Source organism: Lithobates pipiens, unplaced genomic scaffold (genome assembly GCF_037356315.1).
Source record: "Lithobates pipiens isolate NorthernLeopardFrog02 unplaced genomic scaffold, aLitPip1_a1.2 Scaffold_23, whole genome shotgun sequence".
Classification (NCBI taxonomy): Eukaryota; Metazoa; Chordata; class Amphibia; order Anura; family Ranidae; genus Lithobates; species Lithobates pipiens.
In genome coordinates, this window is record NW_027507785.1 from 64,738,175 (window position 1) to 64,760,375 (window position 22,201).

At 46.5% G+C, this 22,201-nt stretch overlaps 1 protein-coding gene across 1 annotated transcript in view; it reads right to left on the reverse strand.

The window, feature by feature from the left end:
• The window catches only part of LOC143927605 (matrix metalloproteinase-9-like), a 56,622-nt gene that overhangs the window by 26,878 nt on the left and 7,543 nt on the right, over nucleotides 1-22,201 (reverse strand). The window contains exon 2 of the mRNA XM_077451768.1: nucleotides 20,853-21,026. Within this exon, the coding sequence (XP_077307894.1) occupies nucleotides 20,853-21,026 (174 nt within the window). The remainder of the gene's footprint in view (nucleotides 1-20,852; nucleotides 21,027-22,201) is intronic.

Genomic DNA, 22,201 nt, shown 5'->3' on the forward strand with positions numbered 1-22,201 from the left:
GATGGAAGTCCACCTGTTTCGCCCGTTACATACCCAATCCGCAAGTGGAGATGGCCCAGGCCTTTGTCAAGCTCACCCAGTAACAACCTTGAAACAATAAAATGCAACCCCTACCTGAATGTTTTTGCCCCCTTATTTTGGTATACCGTACGTTAGACCAGGGCACACTTTTAGGTCCATTTCAAGTAAGCGAGTTTATGTTAACCTTGTTTGTCATCCTTATCCGTATCGGTCAGAGGGCTCTGGACCATAAATAGAAAGGCCAGTATGGTGGCCTGGAATTATGGGAGGAGCCCGGTGGGGTATATAACCAGCCCGTTCGCCTGTCTTCCTCGTCGGTTCCGGTGCGCGATACCCACCCACCCATCCCCTTTTTCAGGGCATTTCTCAAGCATTATACTCCTCATGAGAGTACTCATTTCACTCCATTTCATATTCATTTCATTTATCACCCACTTCTCTATCTAGGGTATGCCCCCTTATTTTGGTATACCGTACGTTAGACCAGGGCACACTTTCAGGTCCATTTCAAGTAAGCGAGTTTATGTTAACCTTGTTTGTCATCCTTATCCGTATCGGTCAGAGGGCTCTGGACCATAAAAAAAAATATATATATATATATATATATATATATATATATATATATATATATATATATATATATATATATATATATATATATATATATATATATATATATATTTATATATTTTTATATATTTACGGTCGGAGCCCTCCGCTGTAAGAGATATGAAAGAACACATAAACATGTCACAAGACTAACAACATAAAATAGACCTGAATTGTGCCCTTGGTCTGCTGTAAGGTAAGCCCTGGTGAGCTGGGCGGTGAGCCCTGGTCTGCTGGGCGATATGCCAAGAGAAGGCCGCAAAAGACTTGGTTTAGGGAGGTAATTATTAATTTATGTACAACAAGACACTACGGGGCAAAGTTGCTGAAGGCTCAGGACATTTCCACTTGTGGATTGGAGATGTATCGAGTAAAGCAGGTGGATTCCCCCTTGCCCATCTTTGATCGCGTGGACTGGGACCCCGTTTCGTGAGGCTGCTGATGCTGCTCCAATGCGAAAGAATGTCCAAGAAAATGACCAAGGTCCTGGCCTAATTTGCTCAAAAGGAACCTGACGTGACTAATGAACCGGTTGCTGCCTGGGGTACTAATCAGGAACGGTAGTAATGGGCTATCCTGCGAGGGATCAAACATATGGGCCAAAAATTGATCTAGGATGGACACGGGGCACCAGGCTTTGAGAGTTTGGAAAGGTTTGATGTCAACCCCTGGAAAGGACTATTGTGTTTTGGACACCCTGAGGAGCAAGAGGAAGTAAGTCTGATGGCGTGTGAGGTGGCGTCTACGTAACACTTTACAACTGGGATGGTGACAGTATTCACTGGGGCGTAAGAAGCTGTAGAAAGCCAGGTAGATGGCTGTTTGAACGACCAGGCTGAATTTAGCCAAAGGGGAATGTGACAGGATGAAAGACACGTCTCGGAATATGGCACTGGTGACGGGTAGCCGTTTGATACTGATTTGGGGTCATTGCCTGTGAATACCACACAACATGGTCTTGACCGTATGGGCGGCAAACAAGACGGTTTGTTAGGATCTCATAAGGGGATGAAATACTGGATGTCAGCTGAGTGGGGTCTAAGGTATTGTGTGACAATGCCAACTGTGTGTGGTGGCATAATATGAAGACCAGGATGTGATGGAGAACTCTTGGTATTGCTCTGGGGTTTGAGGCTAGTAAACTTACATAGAACCTCTAGGCTGCACGGTAGGCCTTCAGGGTGTTGTGAGATAGTGAAAGATTAATAAGGCAGGTAGCGTCGTGAAAGTGTTGTTTGAATCCGAGGTTAGCTACGACCAGTGTGGGATAAGAGACATGGTTGGGTCGGTTCCAGGTTCCTGCAAAATAACGAAGCAAAGTTAACGGGTAGTGCGTCGGCCAGATTATTGCGTTTGTCTGGGATGTGGACGCATAGGATGTTAGATTGGTGCTGTGGGGATAGTGGCACCAGCCTGTGCAGGAAGGCCACGATGGCAGGCTACTAGGACCTCCTTTATTCATAATACTGGCTGTGGCTTGGTTGTCTGTGGCGAACGTCACTGTTTGTCCTGCCCAGTTGTTGCACCAGACTTGAGCTGCTGCGACAATGGGGTAGAGGTCGAACAACTACTAACTGAACCCAGGAATCAAGAGGATTTCTGACAGCCATGGCCCTATGAACCCAATTTGGCCAAAATTGAGGCAAGGACCTGTGGAGGCTGTGGTGACCATGACTACCTGAGATGAAGAGAGAGATGCTGAGGGAATACACATTGGCATGCCATTCCAATTTGTGAGAAATTCGACTCCCATGGGCAGATCTGCTATAGCTGGCACATCTTAATTTAAGGATTTAGTCAGGGTCTTTACCTGGAAGAGAAACACTAAAAGATGGGAGGTAAAGGATCCCCTTAAGTCTGGCTGCTGCCTTGGCTGAAAATGAGCGGTGATAGTCAAAGGATGGGCACCCTGCGTACTTGTGACCTGCTGCATGCAGATAAGGGTCCAATTCTACCCTCCTGTTGGGGTTGCTCTGCCTGGCATGTCTCTGACTGTCCCCAAGGCTAGCACAAACTCTGTGACAGTGAGCTTGCGATTAAGTAAAGGGTCTCTGGCCTTCAGGATGACGGAGACATCTCCCAGCAAATATGATTTGTTCTAGGCCAAGTTGTGTACTGCTATGAGGAGGGATGCTAAGTTAACGTCGTTGTCATCCAAGATGTCCTCCTAGATGCCCTGCTAGGACAAGGTGTGCAGGGAAGACGATGGTGCAGAAGTTGGGTGTATCTGTAAGTGAAGGTACGGGAATGACGGTGGTGACTGGAGCTGGTAGGGGCACGGCTGGGCGTACCTCCAGGGCTGTCACTCTGCTTGGACTTCGGCGACTGCTGTTGACAGTGTGGTTACCCAGGAGTGCAGCTGAGTAGTCGCAAAGAAGATAGACTTAAGTGGTGCCTGGAAGGGCTGCCACTGGCGTTGGAAACAGTAGCCTAAAGGCTTGGTTTCCTGGCTGCGGCAGGGTAGGATTTACTCCTGCGACACCGTTCTGCTATGAATTTTTTTTATTTTTTATTATTGTCCAAGCTATTGTGAGACTGTAAACCGCCGCTTGCTGAGCCCGTAAAGGGTGATGGCAGGGCTGAGGCAAAGTCCTCACTGTCTGCCTGCGACATGGCGTCAACTAAAAGCAAGGGGGGGGTGCGTATGTTAGAGGTAAGTTGCAAACGTAGGAGGGGATAGTTGCGTTGGGTAGATAAGATGAAAGGCGGAAGGAAACAAGAAGAATAGGACAAGGAACGACAGCCATAGTGACAGTTTGTCACTCAAAACTCAAAAGAATGCGTGACAACCGAGGTAAGCCAGGAGGTGACTGGCTAGGTAACCGATAGCTCGGGTGTCATTCTGTGCTCGGCACAGACTAATGAACCAGAGCGCCCCAGGGCGGACTGGGGTGGGTAGCTGAAGTCTGGTATACTAAGTAGGAATGTTGCGATCTGTAGTTAATTGACGTGGGTTCGGTCTACTAATGCTTGCACTGCCAGCAAGTATGGAGATTAGGCGACCTTGTCTGCATATTCAAGGCTTATGCTTCGAAAACAGAGTGAAGTGCACAGAAGTATGTGACAGTTGCTAACGCCTCAGGAGCAGGTCAAATTCTGTATGTGAAGTAAAAATATGTAGTGAAAGAGTGTTTAAGAGAAAGGGGGAATCCCCTTGAACTAAACACCTGACTTTATGCACTAGTTGTGAAGTCAACTGGTTGGGGTCGAGAACTGAGTTGACCGGGAGCCTGTAGTAAGGTGACATGAGAATTTCGTTTTGACAAGGGGGATTGCAAAGAGCTCTTTGGGGCAAAGCTGGCCACCTGGTGAAGATGCAAGCCCTCGACAATGTTTTTTTTTTTTTTTGGGAGATACTGTCCAAACCTGGTGCAGGGTGGACTAACTGGTGTTCTAACTGGCCTAAAAAGGGGAAAGCGACAGAGAAAATGATGAGCAGCCGTGTTGCTACTGGAGACGATAAGTGGCAGTTTGAGCCACTTGCTGAAATGCTTGCAGCGATTGCAAGGAAGCGGCCTTACTTGAATTATGAGGTGAGAATGAATGAATGGATGAATGAGGTGAGCAGCTGTGTTGCTACTGGAGATGAGTGGCCGTATTAAGCTATTGCAGAGATGCTTGCAGCGATTGCAAGAAAGCAGCTTTATTTGAATCTATAAATTAAGTGTGTAGGAATGAGGAGAGCAGCCGTGTTGCTACTGGAGATGAGTGGCCATATTGAGCCATTGCATTGATGCTTGCAGCGATTGCAAGGAGCTTTGTTGAAAGGCGAAAGAAAAGGTTATAGAGGAAATGTGATTATGTAGGAATGACCGTGCGCAACACTGAGCAAATTGGTGGAGGGAATTGTGTATGATCATGTATGGATAGACTGAGAAAGTCAAACGTAAGTACTGCTGAATTCGTACAGTCGATGTGACTAGTTTGAACTGGGTTATAGCTATGGAATAGTCTGCGAAAGATTTGACTCATTTGAGTCAGAGATGCAACAGGATTCGGCTTGTTTGTTAGAGTTGCGTTTGGCAAGGACTGGAATCGTTGTGCCGATGCTGCGACTAGACTCGAATCCTCTGTAGATGCGACTGAGAGGCTAATATATGGGATCCCACCATATCGCTGAGGATATGGCTGGGTTTGGATTGATTGAATTGTGATGGTGGTTGAAGGGGCTGGTGATTGCCAATGATCCGAAACATAGAAGCGAAGTTGCGACTAGATTCGAATCGGCCGTAGATGCGAGGTGACTACAGGGCTCGTATGACAGATCTGCCCGTATTGCCGATGATATGGCTGGGTTTGAATCGACTAAATGGTGATGGTGGTTTGAAGGGGCTTGTGATTGCCGAGGATCCGAAACATAGAAGCAAAGTTGCGACTAGATTCGAATCGGCCATAGATGTGAGGTGACTACAGGGCTCGTATGACAGATCTGACCGTATTGCCGATGATATGGCTGGGTTCGAATCAACTAAATGGTGATGGCGGTTGAAGGGGCTTTGTGATTGCCAAGGATCCGAAACATAGAAGCGAAGTTGCGACTAGATTCTAATCGGCCGTAGACGCGAGGTGAGTAAGGGGCTTGAATGTCGGATTTGACCGCATCGCCGTGAAGTGAACAGCTCGAGTAAACCCGCGTTGGGTAGAAAGCATGAAATACATGAAAGATGACATAGAAAGACTTACGGTGGCGTAAGTGCGACTTTTTGCAAAACGAACATGATAACGAACATGATAACGTAACTACTAGAGTTTAGAGAAGCGGTAACAACAATGCCTACCTGCAACAGCGAGTGTGTAGCGGTCCGAGCGTGGGACAATCAATGAAGATATACGACCAATCTCAAAGGTACAACTGCGTGGACACGCAGTGAGTTGGCAGAGTCAGCCTGTGCAATGCATTTGACACGAATCAGCTTCAAAAATGTATGAGATGAATCTGATATAAATTGGCAGTAAGGAGTATCTGATACGAATTGGTTGTAGAGTGTATGCCATTCCTTACTGTGAAACCAAACACCTATCAACCACCCATCCCCCCAGGCTAGTCAAGTGCAGGAAAGACATCAGGTGGGTTTAATTACACCCCAATCAGCCACAGAAACCCATACAAACAATACCTGTTTATCTCAAAAAAGGATGAGAACAGTGAATCTTATAACTAGTGAAGCCTATGGCGAGTGATATTGGAGAACGACCGACAGCGACTCGGAGGCTTGGATCTATGAATGAATCGTATGTTTGGTAGAAGGAATTTACGAATGTACTATGCCTGTGCCGAAAGATGTCGGGACATGAGTGTCAACAACTCAGAGGTAGGTTTTGCGAAAGGGGTGCAGGATAGTAAGCATGATAAGCCGCAAGTTTGCACATGATATGAAAATATTCGGATACTACTTATCTGCGACCATGAGCGGGAACTGCCGACGAAGACCACGAATGAAGAAGCCGAAGTGCACCTGCGATTGGAGGCACAGATAGTCGACCGTGAGGGCGCTGAGAAGAGTCAACCCCTTGATGTGCAGTACCTTGCACCGGAACCGACACAGACCGTTTGTGGGTGGTCTGATTATATACCCTCCGGGCTCCTCCCATAATTACGGGCCACCATACTGGCCCTCATATATATATATATATATATATATATATATATATATATATATTCACTGAAATGTATACACTGGGTGCTTATCCCTAAGACCCCTTTCACACTGGTGTGCTCTGCAGGCGCTATAACTCTAAAAATAGTGCCTGCAAAGTGCCCTGAAAGAGCCGCTCCTCACACTCCAGTGTGAAGCCCCGATGGCTTTCACACTGGAGCGGTGCACTGGCAGGACGCTAAAAAAAGTCCAGCTAGCAGCATCTTTGGCGCGGTGAAGGAGCAGTGTATGTACTGCTCCTCCACCGCTCCTGCCCATTGAAATGAATGGCACAGCACAGCTATACCGCCAGCATAGCGCTTCTGCAGCAGCATCGCTTTGTGGTGGTTTTAAACTTTTCGGCCGCTAGCAGGGGGTAAAACCTCCCCAGTGGCGGGCAAATATCGCTGCTAAAACGACGGTGCAGTGGTGCTAAAAATAGCACCACTTTACCGCCGGCGCGCCCACGCCGCCCCAGTGTGAATGGGCTCTAACACTGTCATCTGTACACTAAGAATGTCTCTTACATTGGTGGTCAGTAGAAGAATGTTCCTTACATTGGTGGTCAGTAGAAGAATGTTCCTTACATTGGTGGTCAGTAGAAGAATGTTCCTTACATTGGTGGTCAGTAGAAGAATGTTCCTTACATTGGTGGTCACTAGAAGAATGTTCCTTACATTGGTGGTCACTAGAAGAATGTTCCTTACATTGGTGGTCAGTGAGAAGAATGTTCCTTACATTGGTGGTCAGTGAGAAGAATGTTCCTTACATTGGTGGTCAGTGAGAAGAATGTTCCTTACATTGGTGATCAGTGAGAAGAATGTTCCTTACATTGGTGATCAGTGAGAAGAATGTTCCTTACATTGGTGGTCAGTGAGAAGAATGTTCCTTACATTGGTGGTCAGTGAGAAGAATGTTCCTTACATTGGTGATCAGTGAGAAGAATGTTCCTTACATTGGTGATCAGTGAGAAGAATGTTCCTTACATTGGTGGTCAGTGAGAAGAATGTTCCTTACATTGGTGATCAGTGAGAAGAATGTTCCTTACATTGGTGATCAGTGAGAAGAATGTTCCTTACATTGGTGGTCAGTGAGAAGAATGTTCCTTACATTGGTGGTCAGTGAGAAGAATGTTCCTTACATTGGTGATCAGTGAGAAGAATGTTCCTTACATTGGTGGTCAGTGAGAAGAATGTTCCTTACATTGGTGATCAGTGGGAAGAATGTTCCTTACATTGGTGATCAGTGAGAAGAATGTTCCTTACATTGGTGATCAGTGGGAAGAATGTCCTTTACTTTGGTGATCAGTGGGAACAGGGGCAGACTGACCAGTCGGTCACTGAGGAGCCACCTGAGGGCTCGAGGACATTAGGGGTCCGGTCTCAGCCACATGAGAGGCCACTTGAAGCGGCTGTGCCTGTATCACATGCCATGATCATGCCAATTACAATGCTGCTAACGGCACGCTGCTCCCCGCCAGCCCCTCCTTCCCTCCCGTCCGTCCTAGGTGATGTCACGACGCATACAGTACAAGCAGCTGGGGCAGACGGGAGGGAAGGAGGGGCCAGTGGGGAGCAGCGCGCCATTAGCAGCATTGAAATCGGCATGATCACGGGATGTGATACAGGCACAGCAGAAGAATGGAGGGGTCGGCGGGGAGCTGTGCCGTTAAAAGTATTATCGGCATCCGGTAAGTGATGGGGGATGGGGGGCCCCGGATCCCCCCACCCCACAGAGTCCCCCTCTGTGAGTGTCTGTGTGTGTGTGTGTCTTCCCTGTGTGTGTGTGTGACTCCCCCTGTGTGTGTGTCTCCCCCTGTGTGTGTGTGTCTCCCCCTGTGTGTGTCTCCCCCTGTGTGTGCCTCCCCCTGTGTGTGTGTGCCTCCCCCTGTGTGTGTGTGTGTGTGTGCCTCCCCCTGTGTGTGTGTGTGTGTCTCCCCCTGTGTGTGTGTGTCTCCCCCTATGTGTGTGTCTCCCCCTATGTGTGTGTCTCTCCCTGTGTGTGTGTCTCTCCCTGTGTGTGTGTCTCTCCCTGTGTGTGTGTCTCTCCCTGTGTGTGTGTGTGTCTCTCCCTGTGTGTGTGTCTCTCTGTGTGCGTGTCTCCCCCTGTGTGTGCGTCTCCCCCTGTGTGTGCGTCTCCCCCTGTGTGTGTGTGTCTCCCCCTGTGTGTGTACCTCCCCCTGTGTGTGTGTGTACCTCCCCCTGTGTGTGTGTGTACCTCCCCCTTTGTGTACCTCCCCCTGTGTGTGTGTGTACCTCCCCCTGTGTGTGTATGCCTCCCCCTGTGTGGGTGTCTCTCCCTGTGTGTGTCTCCCCCTGTGTGTGTGTGTCTCTCCCTGTGTGTGTGTCTCCCCCTGTGTGTGTGTGTGTGTCTCTCCCTGTGTGTGTGTGTGTGTGTCTCCCCCTGTGTTTGTGTGTGTGTGTCCCTGTCTGTGTGTGTGTGTCCCCCTGTGTGCGTGTGTGTGTTCCCCTGTGTGTGTGTGTGTCCCTGTGTGCATGTGTGCGTTCTCCCTCCAGTGACCCCCTGTGTGTATGTGTATGTTCTCCCTCGTGTGTGTGTGTTCTCCTTCCAGTTTCCCCCTGTGTGCTTCCCCCCCCCATGTCTCCCTGTGCAGGTGTGGCTTGAGTGTTGCGCCCAAGGGGGCCCCATGAGCTTCTATTGCCCGGGGGCCCCATGAGTTGTCAGTCCGCCCCTGGGCGTGGCATTGGTCTTGGTGGGCGGCCCAAATATGGTGTACCAGAGGCCATCATGAGAGGAGTAATTCTTTTACTACCCTGTGCTGATTCTAAACCTTTTGCCACCAACAACAACTTATCACTCTCCATTGTCTTGTACTCTGGTCGTGCTAGAAGGAGACCCTTCCGGATTAGTTCCCTAAGACCTGAGACAAAGGCAGCAGTCAGCATCTGCATATGTGCTTTGATCTGCTTGCTGAACCCCAGGTCATTGAACACTTGTGTAATTCTGATATGAAATTTCTCAACTGTTTCCCCCTTATCTTGTGTCATATCCTGTATACTGGTCGCTTGATCTGCCGAACGATCTTGAGCCCATGTTTTCAACTGGGCCACGAAATCAGCTCCCGAATTCCAAGTATCGAGGTCATACCGTATAGTCTCATTAAAGCATTTCTCCATTACTGGCCAGAGCTTAGGGATAGGGATAGAAGCTCGGGGATAGGGATAGAGCTTCAATGTTCAGTGTCAGTGTCCTCATCCCTATCCCCGAGCTTCAATGTTCAGTGTCCTCATCCCTATCCCTGTGCTTCAATGTTCAGTGTCCTCATCCCTATCCCTGTGCTTCAAAGTTCAGTGTCCTCATCCCTATCCCCGTGCTTCAAAGTTCAGTGTCCTCATCCCTATCCCCGTGCTTCAATGTTCAGTGTCCTCATCCCTATACCCGAGCTTCAATGTTCAGTGTCCTCATCCTTATCCCTGTGCTTCAGTGTTCAGTGTTCAGTGTCCTCATCCTTATCCCCGGGTTTCAATGTTCAGTGTCCTCATCCTTATCCCTGTGCTTCAGTGTTCAGTGTCCTCATCCCTATCCCTGTGCTTCAATGTTCAGTGTCCTCATCCTTATCCCCGGGCTTCAATGTTCAGTGTCCTCATCCCTATCCCCGTGCTTCAATGTTCAGTGTCCTCATCCTTATCCCCGTGCTTCAATGTTCAGTGTCCTCATCCTTATCCCCCTGCTTCAATGTTCAGTGTCCTCATCCTTATCCCCATGCTTCAATGTTCAGTGTCCTCATCCCAATCCCCGAGCTTCAATGTTCAATGTCCTCATCCCTATCCCCGAGCTTCAATGTTCAGTGTCCTCATCCTTATCCCTGTGCTTCAATGTTCAGTGCCCTCATCCCTATCCCCGAGCTTCAATGTTCAGTGTCCTCATCCCTATCCCCGAGCTTCAATGTTCAGTGCCCTCACCCTTATCCCTGTGCTTCAATGTTCAGTGTCCTCATCCCTATCCCCGAGCTTCAATGTTCAGTGTCCTCATCCCTATCCCCGAGCTTCAATGTTCAGTGTCCTCATCCTTATCCCCGAGCTTCAATGTTCAGTGTCCTCATCCCTATCCCCATGCTTCAATGTTCAGTGTCCTCATCGAAGCAGGGGGATAAGGATGAGGACACTGAACATTGAAGCACAGGGATAAGGATGAGGACACTGAACATTGAAGCACAGGGATAGGGATGAGGACACTGAACATTGAAGCACAGGGATAAGGATGAGGACACTGAAAATTGAAGCACAGGGATAAGGATGAGGACACTGAACATTGAAGCTCGGGGATAGGGATGAGGACACTGAACATTGAAGCACGGGGATAAGGATGAGGACACTGAACATTGATGCTCGGGGATAGGGATGAGGACACTGAACATTGAAGCTCGGGGATAAGGATGAGGACACTGAACATTGAAGCACGGGGATAAGGATGAGGACACTGAACATTGAAGCACAGGGATAAGGATGAGGACACTGAACATTGAAGCTCGGGGATAGGGATGAGGACACTGAACATTGAAGCTCGGGGATAAGGATGAGGACACTGAACATTGAAGCAGGGACACTGGGCCGTGCGTTACAACACTAATACTTTCTTTGTTACCTCGTATCATTTTTTACAACCAAGCTGAGCTACGTGCGGTGTTAGGTTTTGCATTGCTGGGACTTGTAGTGCCTATCCTGAGCTACATGCTTCAATGTTCAATGTCCTCATCCTTATCCCCGAGCTTCAATGTTCAGTGTCCTCATCCCTATCCCCGAGCTTCAATGTTCAGTGTCCTCATCCTTATCCCTGAGCTTCAATGTTCAATGTCCTCATCCTTATCCCCGAGCTTCAATGTTCAGTGTCCTCATCCTTATCCCCGAGCTTCAATGTTCGATGTCCTCATCCTTATCCCCGAGCTTCAATGTTCAGTGTCCTCATCCTTATCCCCGAGCTTCAATGTTCAGTGTCCTCATCCTTATCCCCGAGCTTCAATGTTCAATGTCCTCATCCTTATCCCCGAGCTTCAATGTTCAGTGTCCTCATCCTTATCCCCGAGCTTCAATGTTCAATGTCCTCATCCTTATCCCCGAGCTTTAATGTTCAGTGTCCTCATCCTTATCCCCGAGCTTCAATGTTCAGTGTCCTCATCCTTATCCCCGAGCTTCAATGTTCAGTGTCCTCATCCTTATCCCTGTGCTTCAGTGTTCAGTGTCCTCATCCCTATCCCTGTGCTTCAATGTTCAGTGTCCTCATCCCTATCCCCGTGCTTCAATGTTCAGTGTCCTCATCCCTAAACCCGAGCTTCAATGTTCAGTGTCCTCATCCTTATCCCTGTGCTTCAATGTTCAGTGTCCTCATCCCTTTACCCAGGTTTCAATGTTCAGTGTCCTCATCCCTAAACCCGAGCTTCAATGTTCAGTGTCCTCATCCTTATCCCTGTGCTTCAATGTTCAGTGTCCTCATCCCTATCCCCAGGTTTCAATGTTCAGTGTCCTCATCCCTATCCCCAGGTTTCAATGTTCAGTGTCCTCATCCTTATCCCTGTGCTTCAGTGTTCAGTGTCCTCATCCTTATCCCCGAGCTTCAATGTTCAATGTCCTCATCCTTATCCCCAAGCTTCAATGTTCAGTGTCCTCATCCTTATCCCCGAGCTTCAATGTTCGATGTCCTCATCCTTATCCCCGAGCTTCAATGTTCAGTGTCCTCATCCTTATCCCCGAGCTTCAATGTTCAGTGTCCTCATCCTTATCCCCGAGCTTCAATGTTCAGTGTCCTCATCCTTATCCCCGAGCTTCAATGTTCAATGTCCTCATCCTTATCCCCGAGCTTTAATGTTCAGTGTCCTCATCCTTATCCCCGAGCTTCAATGTTCAGTGTCCTCATCCTTATCCCCGAGCTTCAATGTTCAGTGTCCTCATCCTTATCCCTGTGCTTCAGTGTTCAGTGTCCTCATCCCTATCCCTGTGCTTCAATGTTCAGTGTCCTCATCCCTATCCCCGTGCTTCAATGTTCAGTGTCCTCATCCCTAAACCCGAGCTTCAATGTTCAGTGTCCTCATCCTTATCCCTGTGCTTCAATGTTCAGTGTCCTCATCCCTAAACCCGAGCTTCAATGTTCAGTGTCCTCATCCTTATCCCCGAGCTTCAATGTTCAATGTCCTCATCCTTATCCCCGAGCTTCAATGTTCAGTGTCCTCATCCTTATCCCCGAGCTTCAATGTTCAATGTCCTCATCCTTATCCCCGAGCTTTAATGTTCAGTGTCCTCATCCTTATCCCCGAGCTTCAATGTTCAGTGTCCTCATCCTTATCCCCGAGCTTCAATGTTCAGTGTCCTCATCCTTATCCCTGTGCTTCAGTGTTCAGTGTCCTCATCCCTATCCCTGTGCTTCAATGTTCAGTGTCCTCATCCTTATCCCCGGGCTTCAATGTTCAGTGTCCTCATCCCTATCCCCGGGTTTCAATGTTCAGTGTCCTCATCCTTATCCCTGTGCTTCAATGTTCAGTGTCCTCATCCCTATCCCCGTGCTTCAATGTTCAGTGTCCTCATCCTTATCCCCGTGCTTCAATGTTCAGTGTCCTCATCCTTATCCCCCTGCTTCAATGTTCAGTGTCCTCATCCTTATCCCCGTGCTTCAATGTTCAGTGTCCTCATCCCTATCCCCGAGCTTCAATGTTCAGTGTCCTCATCCCTATCCCCGAGCTTCAATGTTCAGTGTCCTCATCCCTATCCCTGAGCTTCAATGTTCAGTGTCCTCATCCCTATCCCCGAGCTTCAATGTTCAGTGTCCTCATCCCTATCCCCAAGCTTCAGTGTTCAGTGTCCTCATCAAAGCAGGGGGATAAGGATGAGGACACTGAACATTGAAGCACAGGGATAAGGATGAGGACACTGAACATTGAAGCACAGGGATAAGGATGAGGACACTGAACATTGAAGCCCGGGGATAGGGATGAGGACACTGAACATTGAAGCATGGGGATAAGGATGAGGACACTGAACATTGAAGCACAGGGATAAGGATGAGGACAATGAACATTGAAGAACAGGAATAAGGATGAGGACACTGAACATTGAAGCACAGGGATAAGGATGAGGACACTGAACATTGAAGCACAGGGATAAGGATGAGGACACTGAACATTGAAGCTCGGGGATAGGGATGAGGACACTGAACATTGAAGCTCGGGGATAGGGATGAGGACACTGAACATTGAAGCAGGGACACTGGGCCGTGCGTTACAACACTAATACTTCCTTTGTTACCTCGTATCATTTTTTACCAACCATGCTGAGCTACGTGCGGTGTTAGGTTTTGCATTGCTGGGACTTGTAGTGCCTATCCAGAGCTACATGCTTCAATGTTCAGTGTCCTCATCCTTATCCCCGAGCTTCAATGTTCAATGTCCTCATCCTTATCCCCGAGCTTCAATGTTCAGTGTCCTCATCCTTATCCCCGAGCTTCAATGTTCAGTGTCCTCATCCCTATCCCCGGGCTTCAATGTTCAGTGTCCTCATCCTTATCCCTGTGCTTCAGTGTTCAGTGTCCTCATCCCTATCCCCGCGCTTCAATGTTCAGTGTCCTCATCCCTAAACCCGAGCTTCAATGTTCAGTGTCCTCATCCTTATCCCCGAGCTTCAATGTTCAGTGTCCTCATCCCTATCCCTGGGTTTCAATGTTCAGTGTCCTCATCCTTATCCCCGTGCTTCAATGTTCAGTGTCCTCATCCTTATCCCTGTGCTTCAATGTTCAGTGTCCTCATCCCTATCCCTGTGCTTCAATGTTCAGTGTCCTCATCCTTATCCCTGTGCTTCAATGTTCAGTGCCCTCACCCTTATCCCTGTGCTTCAATGTTCAGTGTCCTCATCCCTATCCCCGAGCTTCAATGTTCAGTGTCCTCATCCCTATCCCCGAGCTTCAATGTTCAGTGTCCTCATCCCTATCCCCATGCTTCAATGTTCAGTGTCCTCATCGAAGCAGGGGGATAGGGACGAGGACACTGAACATTGAAGCACAGGGATAAGGATGAGGACACTGAACATTGAAGCACAGGGATAAGGATGAGGACACTGAACATTGAAGCACAGGGATAAGGATGAGGACACTGAACATTGAAGCCTGGGGATAGGGATGAGGACACTGAACATTGAAGCACGGGGATAAGGATGAGGACACTGAACATTGAAGCTCGGGGATAGGGATGAGGACACTGAACATTGAAGCTCGGGGATAGGGATGAGGACACTGAACATTGAAGCACAGGGATAAGGATGAGGACACTGAACATTGAAGCACAGGGATAAGGATGAGGACACTGAACATTGAAGCTCGGGGATAGGGATGAGGACACTGAACATTGAAGCTCAGGGATAAGGATGAGGACACTGAACATTGAATCAGGGGGATAGGGATGAGGACACTGAACATTGAAGCACGGGGATAAGGATGAGGACACTGAACATTGAAGCAGGGAGATAGGGATGAGGACACTGAACATTGAAGCTCGCGGATAGGGATGAGGACACTGAACATTGAAGCAGGGGGATAGGGATGAGGACACTGAACATTGAAGCTCGGGGATAAGGATGAGGACACTGAACATTGAAGCATAGGGATAGGGATGAGGACACTGAACATTGAAGCACAGGGATAGGGATGAGGACACTGAACATTGAAGCACAGGGATAAGGATGAGGACACTGAACATTGAAGCATGGGGAAAAGGATGAGGACACTGAACATTGAAGCACAGGGATAGGGATGAGGACACTGAACATTGAAGCTCGGGGATAGGGATGAGGACACTGAACATTGAAGCTCGGGGATAAGGACGAGGGCACTGAACATTGAAGCAGGGGGATAGGGATGAGGACACTGAACATTGAAGCTCGGGGATAGGGATGAGGACACTGAACATTGAAGCCCAGGGATAGGGATGAGGACACTGAACATTGAAACATGGGGATAGGGATGAGGACACTGAACATTGAAGCACAGGGATAAGGATGAGGACACTGAACATTGAAGCTCGGGGATAAGGATGAGGACACTGAACATTGAAGCACAGGGATAGGGATGAGGACACTGAACATTGAAGCACAGGGATAAGGATGAGGACACTGAACATTGAAGCACAGGGATAAGGATGAGGACACTGAACATTGAAGCCCGGGGATAGGGATGAGGACACTGAACATTGAAGCACGGGGATAAGGATGAGGACACTGAACATTGAAGCTCGGGGATAGGGATGAGGACACTGAACATTGAAGCTCAGGGATAGGGATGAGGACACTGAACATTGAAGCATGTAGCTCAGGATAGGCACTACAAGTCCCAGCAATGCAAAACCTAACACCGCACGTAGCTCAGCTTGGTTGTAAAAAATGATACTAGGTAACAAGGGAAGTATTAGAGTTGTAACGCACGTCCCAATGTTTGTGTTGTGTGTAACGTCACTTCCGTAACATTATGTGATGGTTTCGCTGAACTGTATTGCCGAAACTATGTTGGAACGCACGGCGCGAGTGTTTGGAACGCTTTGCGCATGCGCAGTACGCAATTTCTGGCGGCAACGTCACTTCCGCAGCATCCTGTGATAGGCAGCAAAATATGACACTACACCGGCTCCCCAGTTGAAGACACATGACGTGTCGTAACGCGTAGGGAGTGGCTGGAGTCAGATGGGTACCAGGAGGAAACGTGAGAGGGCGCTGAGAATGCCATATACAGTGTTTCTATTTTGCTCGTTTTTTTATGTTACTTTTAAGCTGTTTTAAACATACTGCACCAGCGAGGGCTTCTTTTTCTCTCTTCCTTCCTTTTGTTTATATTATGGCAATACCAGAGTGATCCAGGACTTATATGTGAAGGAGTTTGAAAGGGAGAGGCACCCTGGGCATTATCTTCAGCATATCTCTATCCAACAGGATCCTTTATAGAAGTATTGGGAGAACATCTACCATATTTTGATGTGAAACAATACTTAGCTATAAGGTGAGAGTTCTGAGAGACCATAATTGAGGAAGAGCGTATATGGAATAATATCATCAATAAATCACTATCATTTATATTCAGCGATGAGATTTGGAGAATGCTATTATTTTTCATAGACTATTAATCCATCTTATCTATATTTTGGACTTTTTAAATACCTGACTTTTATGTTTTCATTTTTATGCATTTATATTATCTGTTGTCATAGAGGACAATACATTTTTTTCCATCTTTTAGATATTTCATTGATTTATTCTGTTGACACACTTTAGATCATTTTTGTCACTTTTATGCTTGTATCACTTTATGCTTGTATCATCTTTATCAGCACCACGTCACTTTATGTATTGGTTTTTGCACTGTGACACTTTATTTATGCAATCAGTTGGATATTTTATTATCTATTTATTAGATAGTACTACACAATTATGTAGTCACATAGAACATTTTAGTTTGTTTCACAAAGTTTTTGTGATTTTTATTGTGCAAAATCACTCCATATTTAATATATATGTGGAATTACACCAAAAAAAACAAACATTCTACTACTTCTCCTCAGTATGGGGATACCACGTGAGAGACTTTTTGGCAACCTATCCATGTGCAGGGGCCCAAAATCCAATGAGCACCTTCAGGCTTTCAAGGGACATTAAATACGCATTGGATTTGCTGACTACTTATCACATTTTTGGAGACCATAAAATGCCAGGAAAGTATAAACATCCTCAAATGACCCCTTGTTGGAAAGTATACATCCAAGGTATTTACTGAGAGTGTTGAGTCTTTGGAAAATCATATTTTTTGCCACAAGTTTTTGGAAAATTAAAAAAATATATAAATATTTTTTACACAAACTTTTTACTTTACTGAGATATTTCTCACACACGTAATGGGTATATGTGGCATTACACCCCATATCACATTCTGTTACTTCCTTCTCCTGAGTATGGGGATACCACTTGCGTGAGACTTTTTTGGGAGCCTAGCTGCGTACGGGGGCCCAAAATCCAATGAGCACCTTCAGGGTTTCAAAGGGCGTAATGTAGGCATTTAATTTCCTGACTACCTATTCGTTTTGGAGGCCCAAAATGCCAGGATAGTGCAAATACCCCACAAATAATCCCTTTTTGGATAGTAGACACTCTAAGGTAGTGGCATGGTGAGTATTTTGCAGATCTAATTTTTTGTCACAAGGTTTAGAAAAACTCAAAAATAAAAAATAAAATACATTTTAATTTTCTTTCTTCATTTTCCAAAAACTTGTAGTAACAAACAAGTATAGTTTGGATTGTGACCAGTGTGACAGAACTCACTGTCACTGTGCGCTTTGGAGGGGGATGCGGGCTGGTCTCCTACCCACAGACTATGGCCCAGCAGAGAATGGGAGATTTGGGGGTTATTTGCCACCTCCCGCAAACCAGGAGAAGATGCCACCTCCAGGCATTTGTGTCCGCGGTCGCCGGTTCATTGGAGCCGGGTGAACGCGGTATCTGTGGCCGGGCTCATGGAGCCATTTCCGGCTTCCTAAACCTATTAGCCTGGCTGGGCTAAATATAGACATTTATTCCACAAACAATGTTCTTTTAGCTGATAAAGGCATATAAAAGATGGTGGTACGCCCAAAGTGTTGGGCTACAAGACGTGGGGACAAAATAGCATTGGGATAATGTAATGACGTCCCTATATTAGTTGCATGCCTTCTCCAAATCCCCCCCCCCCCTCTTGATGGGCTGGATTAAGAACAACACAGGCCTGGTGCTAAGGATTATGGGAGAGGGAGAGGGAGAGGGAGAGGGAGAGGGAGAGGGAGAGGGAGAGGGAGAGAGAGAAGATGAGTGGGGGGGTTAGAGAGAAGATGCGAATGAGCATGCGTGGAAGTGACAGCCACGCAGCCCGACCAAGGCAAGTGACCGAAGGCACAGAACCGGAAGGAAGATAGGGTTAGGATGCAACAAAAGTGTGCTCATTCTAGAGCTGGTAACATTGAGGATATTCAATACAATTTTAAAGAACTATTTTTGTGTGTAAGAGGCATAGGGGAGGAGTATGGATGGTATAAAAGTGGGAAGTATGTGCAGGTGAGGGAGAGGAATGTGGAGGGTATAACAGTGAGCACTATGTACAGGAGAGGATTGTGAAGGGCATGCCAGTGGGCAGTATGTACTGCAGAGGAGTGTGGAGGGTATGATGGGAGCACTATGTACAGGAGAGGAGTGTGGAGGATGTAATAGGGGCAGTATATACAGGAGAGGAGTGTGGAGAGAAAGATAATTGGCAGTATGTACAGAAGAGGAATGTGGAGGGTATGACAGTAAGCAGTATGCACAGGGGAGGAGTGTGGAGGGTATGACCGTGGGACAGGATTGACCCGGACAGTCCGGGTTTTGAATCATGTGTCCATGTTTCAGAGCGCCTGAAACCTGGACACATTATTCAGAAAGGACTGCAGTTCCCCAAGTAACTGCGTACCACACCCACCAAGTACATAGGTGTGCACATGGGCCCGACCCCCATACGTGGACAGGAGAGGAGAGATGGCTCAATCTGCTCCTCTTCCTCCCAACCTTGCCCTTCTGTATGCCCACCAACACTTCAATCCCCCCATGTTCTGTGCCCAGAAATTTGAAGCTCAGCATATAATGTGGATGTATGGTGTTGATGTCTGAGCCTCCATCCTTGGGTGAGTGGGCTCACTAGCCAATGCCTGTGAGTACACCAAGGTAAGGGGGACTCAGATGTAAGGGGTGCCAAGTGGACTGTTGTAAGGGGGGCTTTGGAAACCTTGATTTAAGGGGGAATCCTGGGAACTCTAAAGTAAGTGGGAGGTTTGTTTACTAACACACAGATCTGTGCTGTCATTGGACACAGCAATGAGTAGGTTCACAGACAAAATCATTGGCTGCGAGTCTGCTGATGAACTTGTGCTGTGTCCAATCACAGCATGAGAGGCAGGGGGCGTATACATGCACCTGTAAACCAAGGAGTTCAGCTGTCAGGTGAAGCCTCCGGCCAGCAATAAAATTACTACTGGATGGTCGGCAAATGTGAATAACAATATACTTCAACACAAAGAGCAAGTAAATATGACTGCAAAAATAAAGAGTGCATGTCCCCTCAAATGTGAAAAAAAAAAATCTAAATGGAATGAAAACATTATTCTCAAAAGAGGTGATGTGCTCACAGCACACAGAATGGACGCTTCATCAGTAGAAGAGAGCACTATTCTTTGACGAAACACTTTGGCCGGAGTCTGGCCAGTGACATCATTATGCCCGCCGATGTCTAGGCGGTGGTGCTTTACTTTTCTCTTTGCGATTATTATGTTACATTGTAAAGCACCACCGTGGAGACGCCAGTAGGACAGATCCCACTAAATGCAGTTGTGTTTTCATTCTATCTAGAGCTTTTTTCACATTTAAGGAGACATACACTCTTTATTTTTGCAGTCATATTGACATGTTCTTTGTAAAGAAATATAATGCTACTTATTTATACATATACATTATATTGATTCTTGGTGCCACTTTCTGTTTATGCACTATTGTTCATTAACATTTATTGATATATTGTATTGAATTCGATATTTTATCTTTGCACTTTCTGACTACTAATTTAAAGGGATTGCGCACCTATTTTTAGTTTATATTTCCTTTATTTTCACCTGGTGATTCTGCCAGTAGCACATTTCCTGTGCTAGGGTGGCTACACTCACTCCTCCACTGCATCTATGGATTGCCACCCAGACTGCCTTCCCTTTAATGACGGGTGTAGTATCATTGAAATGGAAAAATGCCAATGTGGTTCCTATATTTAATGGCTTAAGGACGGTCCCATAGTAGATATACAGAATTATGTAGATATACGTTATTCTGCACTTCTGCCCAGGGGGCTTGCACGTGCGTGCTGCCGCCGGCTTGCTTCTGCTGTTACTATTTACAGCTGAAGCCGGTCTGCAGGTGCCGAGCACTAGATGTTCCCTGGCACCCGCCGATTGTCAAGTAGATACACAGAATGGAGATCTGCTTATGTAAAAGGCAGATCTCCATTCTGACAGGATAGAAGGGTAGGATTTTGTGTCCCTCTAAAGCAGGGAAAAAAATTATCACTTCCCTGAGCAAAAGCAGCACACATAGTACAGTAAAACACTGGCTAAGCACACAGTTAACTCTTTGATCCCCCCAGATGTTTAACCCCTTCCCAGCCAGTGTCATTATTACAGTGACAGTGCATATTTTTAGCAGGGATCACTGTATTAGTGTCACTGATTCCCTCAGTGTCAAAAGTGTCAGTGTCCAATTGCCCGCTGCAATATTGCAGTTGTTGATCGCCGCCATTATTAGTAATAAATAAGTTCTTTAGTAATAAATAAGTAAAAATTCCAGTATAGATACCATAGTTTGTAGACGCTATAACTTTTCCGCAAACCAATCAATATTGGGATTTTTTTTTTTTTTTACTACAAATATGTAGCAGAATACATATTGGTCTAAATTCATGAAGAAATTTTTTTTTTTTTTTTATTGGATATGTTTTATAGCAGAATGTATAAAAATATTGTTAAACCCATGGCATATCATCAGCAAGACCAAACACAACACTTACCTTTTTGTGGACAGTATCCCCACTTATTATCCATATTATAATCCGCTGTTGTAGAGCACCAGAGACGCCCTTCAGAGGCTCCATCACCAGTACAGTCCATATACCACTTGGAGTTATAAATAAATGGGAAGACACAGGGCTGACCATCAGCATTTCCACCTACAGCATAAGTCTCTGTGGGATATAGTATAACAGAGTTACCAAGCAAGAGAAAATAATATACAAAAGTCCTTCTCTATAAACATAATGATACAAAACGTATCAAGGAAGAGTAAAAAGAGTAATAATGCAAGGAATCCCTGACTAACCATCAGACCTTTTATAGTGTAGAAGAGCTATTGGCTTAGTTAGCTGTAACCCAAATACATATGGAAACGTGACACCTGTCCAGTTAATAAACACATTGATGCCTTTGGGAGCCATTTTAGGTTGGTACACGAGAACGACCCCAAACACCTCATTTTCTATGGAGCACATAAGGTCAGCAGACATTGGAGGGGCTCGAACTGCCTCAGTGCTATCAAACTGGGGCGGTGCGCTTGCAGGGTGCTAGAAAAAGTCCTGCAAGCAGCATCTTTGGGCGGTTTGGGAGCGCTGTATACACCACTCCCAATATGACTCTACCCATTGCAATTAATGGGCAGTGCGTTCAAAGCACCTGAAAAGTGCTTTGGAAGCACCGCATCATGAGTGTTTTTAACCCCTTCTTTGGCCGCTAGCAGGGGTTAAAAGCACCCTGCTAATGGCCGAAGAGTGATGCTTAAACAGGGATATAGCACCGCTAAAACGAGCTGTGTTTTACCGCTAAGGCATTGGGGGACCCCAGTGTGAAAGGGGTCTAAAAGGGAGATCTCCCATAATGAAAGGGGGTGGATATGATGGCCCACTGCTGCCAGTCAGTGCCACCTATCAGTGCCCCTCAGTGCCACATATCAGTGCCTTCTATCAGTGCCCATCAGTGCCGCCTATCAGGGCAGCCTATCAGTGCCTCGTCATCAGTGCCCACCAGTACCGCTTCATCAGTGCCCATCATTGCTGCCTCATCAGTGAAGAAGAAAAAATACCTGTTTGAAAATTTAATAAAAAACATGACAATGTTCGGTTTTTATTTGTTTATTTAACAAATAATAATAATAATAAAAACAGCGGTTATTAAAAACAAACAAAAGAAAACTCTATATGTGTGGAAAAAAATGATAAAAAGTTTGTTTTGGTACAGTGTTGCATGACCGCACAATTGTCATTCATAATGCGACAGCACTGAAAGCTGAAAACTGGCCTGGGCAGGAAGGGGGTGTAACCTTTTTTCAGTACCCTGATTTAACTATTGGTGTTAATGAGTTTATATT